Source organism: Primulina tabacum, chromosome 6 (assembly GCF_025594145.1).
Source record: "Primulina tabacum isolate GXHZ01 chromosome 6, ASM2559414v2, whole genome shotgun sequence".
NCBI classification, from domain to species: domain Eukaryota; kingdom Viridiplantae; phylum Streptophyta; class Magnoliopsida; order Lamiales; family Gesneriaceae; genus Primulina; species Primulina tabacum.
Genome location: NC_134555.1, coordinates 3,756,510 through 3,770,030, shown reverse-complemented (window position 1 = coordinate 3,770,030; position 13,521 = coordinate 3,756,510). Strand labels below are relative to the sequence as shown.

At 31.5% G+C, this 13,521-nt stretch overlaps 2 protein-coding genes across 11 annotated transcripts; both read right to left on the bottom strand.

The window, feature by feature from the left end:
* Positions 1 to 91: 91 nt before the first annotated feature.
* On the bottom strand, positions 92 to 12,090 carry LOC142548814 (low-specificity L-threonine aldolase 1-like). Of its 10 annotated transcripts, none has more exons than XM_075657362.1 (11): positions 3,780 to 3,993; positions 3,114 to 3,182; positions 2,073 to 2,516; positions 1,754 to 1,865; positions 1,631 to 1,681; positions 1,466 to 1,537; positions 1,217 to 1,349; positions 1,080 to 1,138; positions 601 to 701; positions 361 to 427; positions 92 to 278 (listed from the first exon to the last, which is right to left on the bottom strand). In XM_075657362.1, the coding sequence occupies exons 3-11, from the start codon at positions 2,513 to 2,515 to the stop codon at positions 237 to 239; spliced, it is 1,080 nt and encodes a 359-aa protein (XP_075513477.1). In that variant the 5' UTR covers position 2,516; positions 3,114 to 3,182; positions 3,780 to 3,993; the 3' UTR covers positions 92 to 236. The 10 variants fall into 10 exon arrangements, with proteins under 10 accessions (XP_075513477.1, XP_075513474.1, XP_075513472.1 ...); XM_075657359.1 differs by having other exon boundaries at positions 3,808 to 3,993; XM_075657357.1 differs by having other exon boundaries at positions 3,118 to 3,182; positions 3,780 to 3,991.
* Positions 9,040 to 12,598, bottom strand: LOC142548815 (low-specificity L-threonine aldolase 1-like). Its single transcript, XM_075657365.1, has 11 exons — positions 12,490 to 12,598; positions 12,026 to 12,090; positions 10,980 to 11,423; positions 10,661 to 10,772; positions 10,538 to 10,588; positions 10,373 to 10,444; positions 10,124 to 10,256; positions 9,983 to 10,041; positions 9,503 to 9,603; positions 9,306 to 9,372; positions 9,040 to 9,223 (listed from the first exon to the last, which is right to left on the bottom strand). The coding sequence occupies exons 1-11, from the start codon at positions 12,535 to 12,537 to the stop codon at positions 9,182 to 9,184; spliced, it is 1,194 nt and encodes a 397-aa protein (XP_075513480.1). The 5' UTR covers positions 12,538 to 12,598; the 3' UTR covers positions 9,040 to 9,181.
* Positions 12,599 to 13,521: the final 923 nt, after the last annotated feature.

The window sequence follows — 13,521 nt, the reverse complement described above, 5'->3', positions numbered from 1 at the left end:
TGTTGAATAATTTGACATCCCATGTGAATTTTATGGAAAAATATATATATATTTTAGTTAATTATACTGTATATATTATACGAGAAAAACGTAAAAACCGAACCATGATCACCAAGAACTTCATAAAATAGCGTTTACTTGTCCAGTACTGATGATTCACTTAACTAGTCTAACAACATAGAATTAGTTTAACTAAAACAGATTACCAAATACTTAAAAATAGATATATGCCTTCCTTAATTGCCACCATTTTCAACTGGGAAACCGGTTATGGCTCTCTGCAAAATACAATACGAGGGATCAACAGAATTAATTTGATTTATTGATTAGGAAAATTTAAGGATGACGTTAAATAATCACCTGAAAGCAAGACAGTGCATAGTGAACATCATTTTCTGAGATCTGATGATGAACCACTAGCCTAATCCTGATGCATAACAGGAATATGTGAAAATATATTTTTTGTATCCTGATTTAATATAAGTTCTTTCAAGAAAAGAGCTAGCTTTGAAAGTGAATTAATGGGTATTGTATTATTTATTAAGCTAAAAATGACACAAGGAGGCACATGTAGACAAATGCATCAAGGAAGAGACATACATTCGAGGGCCTCGTTGCATCGCGTATATGCCTTGTGCTTCGAGAATTTCGAGCAGTTCCATTTCCGTTATGCTTAAGTCCTTTGAAACCTCAACATACACCTATATCATATAGAGATTTATAGTTGTCATAACTGGATTTTGGGCGGACTTAAAAACTTAGTCGAGCGAATTAACATAATTTGGTATGTAAGATTTACTTTTTTCAAGAGTGTAGATACAACTTAAAATTTTTCACTTGAGATAGAGCAGAAGGTTGCTAGAGTAAATAGTTTTCTTGAGGAAGAGGGATTTTGGCCTTAGTTTTTTGTTCAAACAAGTTCTGAAGATACAGTTGCGGATGAAAACTGGCGGTACTAAAAATCTTGAAAAGAACTTTGACTCATTAAAGATCAGTTTATAAAGCTCACGTTAATGAGATTACAAGTATGGAATTTAAAAGCATAAAAATGATCAAACCAAAAAAAAAATGGAACTTACAATGTTGGTTTCCACAGAAGCTACATCAACTTTTAGCCCTCTAATCTCGCCAATCCCCTCTGAGAAACAATGACGATTAAGTATTATATAGATGATTCTATGCAAGGGCTTACGCACATGTATAAGAGTACACTTACCGGCCAAAATCTTGGCAATTTTGTGGTCGTTTTCAAGCTTTGCCACATTTTCTTGTAATGCAACTAAACCAGCAGCACATAATATACCGACCTGTCTCATGCCACCACCTAAAGTCTTCCTAAGAATTCTTGCCTTCAACGATTATGCAATGAAAAAGGGTTTCAGCTTTTAATTCAGAGTAGAAACAAAAACATAGTTCTTTATCAATGCCCACATGGACGTCTAATTGAAACGAAACAGCAGTTCACCTTGGAAATGAAGCTTTTCGAACCAGCAATAAGTGTTCCAGCTGGAGCACCAAGACCTTTAGACAGACAAGCCTACATGAATGAATTAACACTTAATTGTGAAGTTTTTCCCCAATATGACAAACAAAAAACATGATTAGACTTTAGATATTGCATCAAACTAACCGCCACAGAATCAGCAGCCTGTACAAGCCTATGAACTGGAACTCCAAGGGCCTACGAACAATCATATCTAACTTTAGATATGATCGGTTTGGTTGATGTGAATATGGAAGAAATTCGACTCACCACAGAAGCATTGAATATGCGAGCACCATCAATGTGAAGCTTTATACCATGCTTCTTTGCGAGCTCTCCGACTTTATCTGTATACTCTACGGAAAGGCATCGGCCCCCAGAGCTGCATGAGTAGGGTATTATCCATAATGAAACAAATCACATAAATAAACCAACAGTTGTAAATTTCAAAAGAACAGGGACGTAATGTTAAGTGTTAACACAATCTTTTTCATACTCGAATAAGATATACAAATCAGGATAAACAACATTTAAGTGTGAATCATTCAAGACTCAACCAAAATTTTATCCCCAAAGATTACACACTTACTGAGCATTTGAATTCTCCAAGCAGATGAGCCTCGTAGTCGGGTAACAGATATCAAACTTCGGATCCCGTATCGCATTTTCAATTAGATCAATATCCATTGTCCCATCTTCGTTGTTCTTCACAGTTCTTGGATGTACACCTCCAAGGGTGGAAATGCCACCATTTTCATAAATGAAGATATGAGAATAATCTCCGAGGATTACTTCACTCCCCCGGATTTGACAGTGAGTAAGCACGCTAATAAGATTAGCCATAGTGCCTGTTGGCACAAATAAGGCTGCTTCTTTGCCCATGATTCTTGCCATTTCTGCTTCGAGTCGAGCCGCAGTTGGATCGTAACCTAGTACATCATCATCTACTTCAGCCTTTGCCATTGCAGCTCGCATGGTTTCGGTTGGCTTAGTAACGGTGTCGGAGCGCAGATCAACTCTTCGAGTTACCATCCTTCATATATTATCAAAACAGAGAAAAAATAAGTTTCCATGATTTGAATAACAGACGTAAAAACGAATAAAAAGTATTCCATTTGAAAATTTTGGATTAAAGAAACTCTTTCATGCATGCTTCTCATTCACATGTTCCTGTTTTCCCAAGCCAACAAATAAAAGTCTATTACTATTGTTCAATTTCAAGTTAAAAAAAACACACAAATCTTCTTCTCTCAGCAGCAATTAATATATTTTTGGGATAATTGACATGATGCCAGTAACATCAATGCATGCAGAGATGCAGGGTACCCGACTACCCGGTTCAAGCTAATGTGAAAATTTTGAAATTCATGTGCAATTTTTTTAAATACAAAATGTAAATTTTGCCACCAAAGTAAGATTTAAGACTATATTTATATTAATTATCCTCGTGAAGAATCAAGAAAACCATAGAGAGCTCAATAATCACTGAAGACACACACTTTATATGAAGGTTTCATTCCAATTTGCTGTCGAGTTTTATACAACGTCCTCAATTAGAATCATCTTTGGTCCTCTGTCCTTTAATTTTACTTATGCGAATCAAATAAACAGCAGTATAGAGTTGCAGAACAAACCTTATGCAATGCACAAGTTCCCTTCGGCCACCAAACGAAAGGAGATTATTTTGCTCATTTACTTCCTGAGGCATAAAATGATGCAGAATTTATCACATCAGTAATACCAGAAATATAAACACACGGATATTGTGGTTTTTCTACCTAAATTAGGCATGCCAGCAATTTTAAAAACAACCCATTAAGAAAAAGAAAATCAAACACATTTAATACCGTAAATTACTCAAAATACTCAGCTATGACTACAAAAAACTATAGTTTTATCGATAATATTGTTCTTGGGTACCTCCCAGTTCTATGAATACACACTGTGAAGTAAGGAAAAGGCAAGCAAACCTTGTTAAGCTGTAACGCATTTATATACCAAAAAAACACACCTTTTTTTTTTTTTATACAAAAATCCAAACTTGGGATTAAATGATTCTTGCTTTTTTCCCCCACAAACTGAACCCCAACACTGTTAGAGGAAAAAGAGGAATCTTTTCCAGTGAAATCTTCGGTCATAAATCACCAAGAAAAAGCCATAATTAATGAGTTTGGCATCGTTTGACAAATGTACAGAACCCTGCTACACGTGCATGAGAGAAATCACCAGCCTGTGACAAACACTTAAACCAAAAATTTGACAAAAAAGTCCTTCAGAAGATTGATGATTCATTTACCCACTATTCTTCTTTCTCTTCCCCTTACCTCTGAACCAATGGTTTGATGAATTGGTTGAATCGGCGGATGTTCGCTGTTTTCTTGTTTCTAGGAATTTGGAGGGGTATTTAAGCTAAATAATCAGCGGGTGTCTGTTGGAAGGTAGCTGGAATTCCCTGCATGAACGCAGTCAGCAGATTGAGCAAGCAAAGATTTCCACGATTTCTAATATTATTTATTTACTTGTCTTTTGTCATACGATTTTTATCATTGAATTTAAAATTTACCATAATGGTAATTTTATTGAATAAAATTAACATTTTTTATCAATTCATAAGGTAAGTTTATTTTATATCGGGAGATCTATTTCAGTTTTTTATTTTGTATAAAATAATTAGTCGATAATATCATATTAAAACAAAAAATTTGCGTCAATCAACATTTTTTTTTCATTTTACAGTGAGATAATCGGCTGACCATTATATACAAAAACATCGAAAATAAAAAGTTCAATATAACATAAACTCACTATTAATATTTAACAAAACAATAATGTAGGTTTTCATTATTTATTTCAAATTATTCTCGACCTAAAACTCCTCGCGTGGAAAATTTAAGAAAATCATATATTGCCCAACATTTGTGAGTTGTGAAACTCAATGAGCCGTCATTTTTTTGGTATTATCAATAAAATCTGTTAATTTTTAGTTAAATTTTTTGATTGTCTCGCAACTCACAACAGCCCATCAATAAATATGACGGGTTCGATTTTTTTTTTTTTAATTCTCACTAACAATTTTATCGATCGAGGTTGTCACATAGACTTATCTCATGATATTTACTTAGTTTGTCTGATTTGTATGTTGCTATGTGTTATGTTAAGCCTAAACGTTTACAATTATATACTTGCAATATGTGTTTTTTAGCACGCAACAAACAAATATTGAATGCATGAATTTGTGCGGAATATAGTTATAGTTGCTATTGAATGTCTATATTTTCTTAGCAAGACATAGATTTTAATTTTTGAATTGTCATCTTTATGGATTGTTTCGAGTCATTTAATATTCACGAAGAGTTCTAATTAAAATTTGGAAACATTATTAAAGTACAATTTGAATAAAAGTTCAAAGACAAGTCAGTACAAGTCTAATATCAATGAAGATGGCTAGGCTCAAGTTGATTACTTACTACAAGTTATGTTTAATTGAATTTTGGGAGAGAGTATTAAAATTATCGACATCTAAATCTTTTGCTCTAGTTAGGTTTATTGTTCATTTAATATTTATTTTTTATTTTTTGTCCCTTTCTGTATGTGCTTCGAGGATCGTCTTGGACGTCTGTTTCTCAGAATACAACGGAACAATCAGTAGTAACTTAGCACGAGGTACTACTACGGCGAACTGAAAAACGTACCTTCACTTTATCACCGTAATTTAACGGAGGTCAAATAGAAAGCTAACAATATGAAATGCAAGAGAGTGCTTGAGAGATAATATTTTTATGTATTTGAAATGAGGAAATGAATACACTATTTATAAGTTCCAAAATGCATACCAAGAGTTATGTAAGATTAACTAACTCAATTAATCTTCCTATTAACTCAAGAACATGAAGAGCCAAAAGTCTTCAATTAACACAAGAATGTGGAAAGTTAAAAGACACTTCTACAATAATGAGTCACAACTAAATCAAGAATGTGGAGAGCCAAAAGACACTCTCACATTCATGAGACATAATTTTTATTCAAACTCTAAATTTGATTCAAATTTATAACACAAACATGATCCCAATTCGATATAACTTAGATTGATAGGTTAATGAAAATAGTAGAAGGAGAGGTAAGCAATTGAAAACTTGGATAAATGTTATTAAGAAGAATATCTTAGATATTAGTTTAAAAGATGACATCTATGTATATATAAAAGCATATTTTTGCCAAAAATAGTAATTTCCCGCCAAAATGTCATTTTTTAAAAAGGAAATATTTACCATGAATATTGACACATGTGTAATGTAATAAATGATCACTTCAATTATTATTTATATTGATTATATCAATTCATTTAATTCAATTTTGAATTAATTAATTTTTATATTAATTCAAATGTAATTTATGTATTATATATTTTTTATTTTTTTACTCAAATTAAAACTAAACTCTATTGAAAACGTAAACTATATTAAATTTTTGCATTGATTATATCAATCAGTTTAATTAAAAACTGTATAAATAAATTTAAAATACAAATGATTATAATGTTCAGTATCACTCAATAGGTAAATCATTCAAAAATAAATTTTGCTATTTTAAGTAATTTCCTGCCCAAATTACATACTAAAAAAGAAATACAATATTTAATTAGTTTATTTATTTTCTAAAAATAAAATTGGTTGAGTGTTAAAGTTATCAGTATAACAAGGTTTTCCAATGGACATTAATTTAACATTTAATAATCATAAATTTTTTATCCCAAATATATATTATTTCGAAATTATCTTAATTTGAAAGAATTAATGCATTGTAGTTTTCTTCCAAAACCATATATTATATATCTTGAATTGTCTTCTTAAAAATTCAAATAAGAAAGCACAAGGAAATTAAAAGAGATAGATTCAAAAGAGTTTCAAATGGAAATTAAATTACTCTCAATAAACATGTATATTACCCTCAATAATCAGAAATGTTTGACACTCAATGCATTCAATTCGAGATTTCCATAATTTGAAAGCGTTAATGTGTGGTATAATTCTGTCGAAAGCATCCAATGCATACTTTTTGTCCTTTGAGATGTCTTATTTGGATTTTAAATTATGAATAATGTATTATTGCATATTATATTAGAAATCAATTTTATTCTATTTATCTTACTAAATTTATCTATTCCAAAATTGAATTTTGAAATGACTCCTCCTTTCAGCACCATATATGAGTTGAATCTTTCCAAGATGTAATGTTCGTTTAAATTTAGATTTGTTCGTTGTTATGAACTACCTACATATGGAAACAACGAGAACGACGAGACATTAAGTTTGAAATATGTCTTTCATGATCGAGAAGTAAAAAATATTATTCTTCTATTTGTACAAAATTTTAATTATTACGTATTACTAATGTAATAATTTTCTTCTATATTACAGAGTTCACGGATACATGATGGTATAAAATTTCTCGTAATAAAAATGATTAAACCAATTCTAAAGAAAGTAACCATCTTATTAGAAGACACCTTATAAAATTTATTGACATTGTTTTAGAATACACATAGTAAATGTTAATAAAATAACTTTTATGATTTATACATAATTTACTTATGATCACATGTTTCATTTTCCTTTCGGACAAATAAAATCACAACTCATTTGGATAAAGATATTGATGAAACAATTATTGTTATCATTCAAATGTGTCAAACACGTGTCATGTCACAAAATTGTTTGTGAATATGGATTTAAACGAAATTACTAAATTTTTTAAAAAGTATTTCTCATTAATTTTATTGAATGTGATTTAAAAATATTTTTTTTATCGCATGTTAAAAAATTATAATATATAGCTTCTCGAAAATTAAAGAATTAAATATGTATTAAGGTTGGTGGTCGACATCAATACACTAAACATGATAAACATCATTTCATTGTCTCGAGGTAACACAATCTAAAATTTTGATATATGATAGTGATTATTAGCCAAAAAAATTAATCGACATGCGTTGTATTTAAGAAAGTTTTTTAAAATCAATGAAAAAATAATTTTTATTTTTTATAATGATTTTATTTTTAAAATTTAAATATATATGCATTTTTCACTAATTTTTAATAATATCATCTCGTTTATCGTACGAGTTAAATATTAGTATAAGAAAATAACTTAATTTGGAGAACTAAGATTTTGTGTTCTTTTATTTTAATTTGAAAAGCATAATTAATCACGAATGCAATTTATCTGTAAAATCAATTAAAAAAAATTCGATGAGTCAGCAAGAATTCGACCTTTGTGGAAAGAAGTTTCCATTCTTTTCCTTTTTTTTTTACTGCTCCCTTTATTACTTTCTCTTGATTGGTTTTGATGCATGTTTTACAGGTTCTTGTAGTCATGTCATGTTTGCTCTTTTACTGTGATGCTATCTTTTTTATTGGCCATTCATTCTATGATGAAAACCATGTGATTGTTTCTATTATTTTTTATTTTTTTTTTACTTTAAAGCTGGTTTCAATTTAAATTTAAATAACAAAGTAGGATAAATACACTATTTGATTCTCATTAAACATTTTTTTTTGGCATATTTATCCTGCCATGCCACCATCTTTTAAAGCAAGAAATCACAAGAGAGGTAAATGAAAAACAAGAAAAATATAATACAATGTAACGAAGAGTTGCATATTTAAGTAGGTCTCGAGATATTTTATGAATTTTTATTTGTGAAACGGGTCAGTCATGTTCATATTTACAATAAAAAAAATAATATTTTTCGTAAGGGACCTAAATAAAATATCTGTATCACAAAATCAATCTGTGAAATCGTATAACGAAAGTCGATACAAAAATAATCCGTGAAATCGTATAACAAGAGTTTTTGTGTTGCATACTTATCGCGTCATGCCACCACTTCGTGTGAAATATCCAGGAAATCTATTGTTAGATTTTGGTGAGATCCTCCAGCTTGATAAAAAAAATAAGTACGTCTCAGGTGAAACGATCTCATGAATCTTTATCTGTGAGACGAATCAATCCTACTGATATTCACATTAAAAAGTAATATTCTTAGTATAAAAAGTAGTACTTTTTGATTGATGACCAAAATAAAAAATATATCTCACGAAATACGACCTTTGAGACCGTCTCACACAAGCTTTTTGCCAAAAAAAATTGATGAAAACGCTGCCAATGGATTTAAAATTTTGATATTTAATATAATTTCCAGTAAAATTTAAATTCACACAGTATTTCAGCTAAATAACACTATTTAATAATCTTTGTTCTTTTTAGCCAAAAAATTCAATAATCTTAATTACACACAATTTTAACTTTTATACAAATTCTTCGGAGAGATTGAATTCTCTAAAACGTGTCTGAAACCAAGCCGTTTAACTTGTAAAATGAGATATAAATTGAAAAAGAATGATGACATAACTATTTTTTTTTAACTTTAATTACGTAAAACTTAAAAAGCAGATCATGTTCTGTTGAATAATTGACGTCCGGCCATGTGAATTTTATGGAAAAAAAACATATAAATTAGTTAATCATACTGTATATACCATACGAGCAAAACGTAAAAACCGAACCATGATCACCAAGAACTTCATAAAATAGCGTGTACTTGTCCATTACTAATGATTCACTTAACTAGTTCAATACCATAGAATTAGTTTAACTCAAACAGATTACTAAAAACTTAAAAATAGATATATGCCTTCCTTAATTGCCACCATTTTCAGCTGGGAAACCGGTTATAGCTCTCTGCAAAATATAATATGAGGGATCAACAGAATTAATTTGATTTATTGATTAGGAAAATTTAAGGATGATGTTAAATAATCACCTGGAAGCAAGACAGTGCATAGTGAACATCATCTTCTGAGATCTGATGATGAACCACTAGCCTAATCCTGATGCATAACAGGAGTATGTGAAAATATATTTTTTGTATCCTGATTTAATATAAGTTCTTTCAAGAAAAAGAGCTAAAAATGACACAAGGAGGCACATGTAGACAAATGCATCAAGGAAGAGACATACATTCGAGGGCCTTCTTGCATCGCGTATATGCCGTGTGCTTCGAGAATTTCGAGCAGTTCCGTTTCCGTGATGCTTAAATCCTTTGAAACCTCAACATACACCTATATCATATAGAGATTTATAGTTGTCATAACTGGATTTTGGGCGGACTTAAAAACTTAGTCGAGTGAATTAACATAATTTGGTATGTAATATTTACTTTTTTCAAAAGACTGTAGATACAACTTAAAATTTTTCACTTGAGATAGAGCAGAAGGTTGCTAGTTTTCCTGAGGAAGAGGAAATTTTGGCCTTAGTTTTTTGTTCAAACAAGTTCTAAAGATACAGTTACGGGTGAAAACTGGCAGCACTAAAAATCTTAAAAAGAACTTTGACTCAGTAAAGATCAATGTATAAAAGCTCACGTTACGTTAATGAAATTACAAGTATGGAATTTAAAAGCATAAAAATGATCAAACCAAAAAAAAAAATGGAACTTACAATGTTGGTTTCCACAGTAGCTACATCAACTTTTAGCCCTTTAATCTCGCCAATCCCCTCTGAGAGAAACAATGACGATTAAGTATTATATAGATGATTCTATGCAAGGGCTTACACACATGTATAAAAGTACACACTTACTGGCCAAAATCTTGGCAATTTTGTGGTCGTTTTCAAGCTTTGCCACATTCTCTTGTAATGCAACTAAACCAGCAGCACATAATATACCGACCTGTCTTATGCCACCACCTAAAGTCTTCCTAAGAATTCTTGCCTTCAACGATTATGCAACGAAAAAGGGTTTCAGGTTTTAACTCAGAGTAGAAACAAAAACATAGTTCTTTATCAATGCCCACATGGACGTCTAATTGAAACGAAACGGCAGTTCACCTTGGAAATGAAGCCTTTCGAACCAGCAATAAGTGTTCCAGCTGGAGCACCGAGACCTTTAGACAGACAAGCCTACATTAATGAATTAACACTTAATTGTGAAGTTTTTCCCCAATATGACAAACAAAAAACATGATTAGACTTTAGATATTGCATCAAACTAACCGTCACAGAATCAGCAGCCTGTACAAGCCTATGAACTGGAACTCCAAGGGCCTACAAACAATCATATCTAACTTTAGATATGATCGGTTTGGTTGATGTGAATATGGAGGAAATTCGACTCACCACAGATGCATTGAATATGCGAGCACCATCAATGTGAAGCTTTAAACCATGCTTCTTTGCGAGCTCTCCGACTTTATCTGTATACTCTACGGAAAGGCATCGGCCCCCAGAGCTGCATGAGTAGGGTATTATCCATAATGAAACAAATCACATAAATAGACCAACAGTCGTAAATTTCAAAAAAACAGGGACGTAATGTTAAGTGTTAACACAATCTTTTTCATATTCGATTAAGATATACAAATCAGGATAAACAACATTTAAGTGCGGATCATTCAAGACTCAACCAAAATTTTATCCCCAAAGATGATACACTTACTGAGCATGTGAATTCTCCAAGCAGATGAGCCTGGTAGTCGGATAACATATATCAAACTTTGGATCCCGTATCGCATTTTCAATTAAATCAATATCCATTGTCCCATCTTCGTTGTTCTTCACAGTTCTTGGATGAACACCTCCAAGGGTGGAAATGCCACCATTTTCATAAATGAAGATATGAGAATAATCTCCGAGGATTATTTCACTCCCCCGGATTTGACAATGAGTAAGCACGCTAATAAGATTAGCCATAGTGCCTGATGGCACAAATAAGGCTGCTTCTTTGCCCATGATTCTTGCCATTTCTGCTTCAAGTCGAGCCGCAGTTGGATCGCAACCTAGTATATCATCATCTACTTCGGCGTTTTCCATTGCAGCTCGCATGGTTTCGGTTGGCTTAGTAACGGTGTCGGAGCGCATATCAACTTTTCGAGTCATCATCCTTCATATATTATCAAAACATAGAAAAAAATAAGTTCCCATTATTTGAATAACCGACGTAAAAACGAATAAAAAGTATCTGTCTTCCATTTGAAAATTTTGGATTAAAGAAACTCTTTCATGCTTCTCATTCATATGTTCCTGTTTTCCCAAGCCAACAAATAAAAGTCTATTACTATTGTTCAATTTCAAGTTAAAAAAAACACACAAATCTTCTTCTCTCAGCAGCAATTAATATATTTTTGGGATAATTGACATGATGCCAGTAACATCAATGCATGCAGAGATGCAGGGTACCCGACTACCCGGTTCAAGCTAATGTGAAAATTTTGAAATTCATGTGCAATTTTTTTAAATACAAAATGTAAGTTTTGCCACCAAAGTAAGATTTAAGACTATATTTATATTAATTATCCTCGTGAAGAATCAAGAAAACCATAGAGAGCTCAATAATCACTGAAGACACACTTTATATGAAGGTTTCATTCCAATTTGCTGTCGAGTTTTATACAACGTCCTCAATTAGAATCATCTTTGGTCCTCTGCCCTATAATTTTACTTATGCGAATCAAATAAACAGCAGTATAGAGTTGCAGAACAAACCTTATGCAATGCACAAGTTCCCTTCGGCCACCAAACGAAAGGAGATTATTCTGCTCAGTTACTTCCTGAGGCACAAAATGATGCAGAATTTATCACATCAGTAATCCCAGAAATATAAACACACGTATATTGTGGTTTTTCTACCTAAATTAGGCATGCCAGCAATTTTAAAAACAACCCATTAAGAAAAAGAAAATCAAACACATTTAATACCGTAAATTACTCAAAATACTCAGCTATGACTACAAAAATCTATAGTATTATCGATAATATTGTTCTTGGGTACCTCCCTGTTCTATGAATACACGCTATGTGAAGTAAGGAAAAGCCAAGCAAACCTCGTTAAGCTGTAACGCATTTATATACCAAAAAAGCACACTTCTTTTTTTTTTTTTTTTATAACAAAAATCCAAACTTGGGATTAAATGATTCTTGCTTTTTCCCCCCACAAACTAAATCCCAACACTGTTAGAGGAAAAAGAGGAATCTTTTCCAGTGAAATCTTCGGTCATAAATCACCAAGAAAAAGCCATAATTAATGAGTTTGGCATCGTTTGACAAATGTACAGAACCCTGCTACACGTGCATGAGAGAAATCACCAGCCTGTGACAAACACTTAAACCAAAAATTTGACAAAAAAGTCCTTCAGAAGATTGATGATTCATTTACCCACTATTCTTCTTTCTCTTCCCCTTGCCTCTGAACCAATGGTTTGATGAATTGGTTGAATCGGCGGATGTTCGCTGTTTTCTTGTTTCTAGGAATTTGGAGGGGTATTTAAGCTAAATAATCAGCGGGTGTCTGTTGGAAGGTAGCTGGAATTCCCTGCATGAACGCAGTCAGCAGATTGAGCAAGCAAAGATTTCCACGATTTCTAATATTATTTATTTACTTGTCTTTTATCAAACCTAACGCCTGTATATATTTTTTATCATTGAATTTAAAATACAAAAATTTACGTGAGACCGTCTCACATATCGTATTTTATGAGATGAATATCTTATTTGTGTCATTCATGAAAAAATATTACTTTTTATTGCTAATAGTATTAATTTTTATTGTGAATATCGGTATGGTTGACTCGTCTCACAGATAAAGATTCGTAAAACGTCTCACAAGATACATATTCATTTAAAATTTACCATAATGATAATTTTATTAAATAAAAATTAATATTTTTATCTATTCATTTAAAATAGACAGATGGATATTTATACTGGGGTAAGTTTATCTTATATCGGGGAGATCTATTTCTGTTTTTTATTTTGTACAAGATGATTAACCGATCATTTCATTTTAGAAGAAAAAATGTGTTTCAACCAATAATTTTTTTTTTTTATTTTATAGTGAGATGATCGACTGGCTATCTTATACAAATACATCGAAAATGACACTTCGGGTGTAACATAAATTCACAATTAATATTTAACAAAATAATAATGTAGGTTTTCATTATTTATTTAAAAATTATTCTCGGCCTAAAACTCCCAACATG

Bases quoted from the DNA above. Each gene is read 5' to 3' on its own strand.
- LOC142548815 (XM_075657365.1), bottom strand. From the start codon at position 12,537: ATGACCGAAGATTTCACTGGAAAAGATTCCTCTTTTTCCTCTAACAGT. The intron at 9,604-9,982 runs GTAAGTTCCATT...TATATGATATAG, and splicing joins CTACTGTGGAAACCAACATT to GTGTATGTTGAGGTTTCAAA. The intron at 9,373-9,502 runs GTATGTCTCTTC...GTTATGCATCAG, and splicing joins ATGCAAGAAGGCCCTCGAAT to GATTAGGCTAGTGGTTCATC.
- LOC142548814 (XM_075657363.1), bottom strand. From the start codon at position 2,515: ATGGTAACTCGAAGAGTTGATCTGCGCTCCGACACCGTTACTAAGCCA. The intron at 1,866-2,072 runs GTAAGTGTGTAA...CTACTCATGCAG, and splicing joins TTGGAGAATTCAAATGCTCA to CTCTGGGGGCCGATGCCTTT. The intron at 1,350-1,465 runs GTGAACTGCTGT...TAATCGTTGAAG, and splicing joins CGAAAAGCTTCATTTCCAAG to GCAAGAATTCTTAGGAAGAC.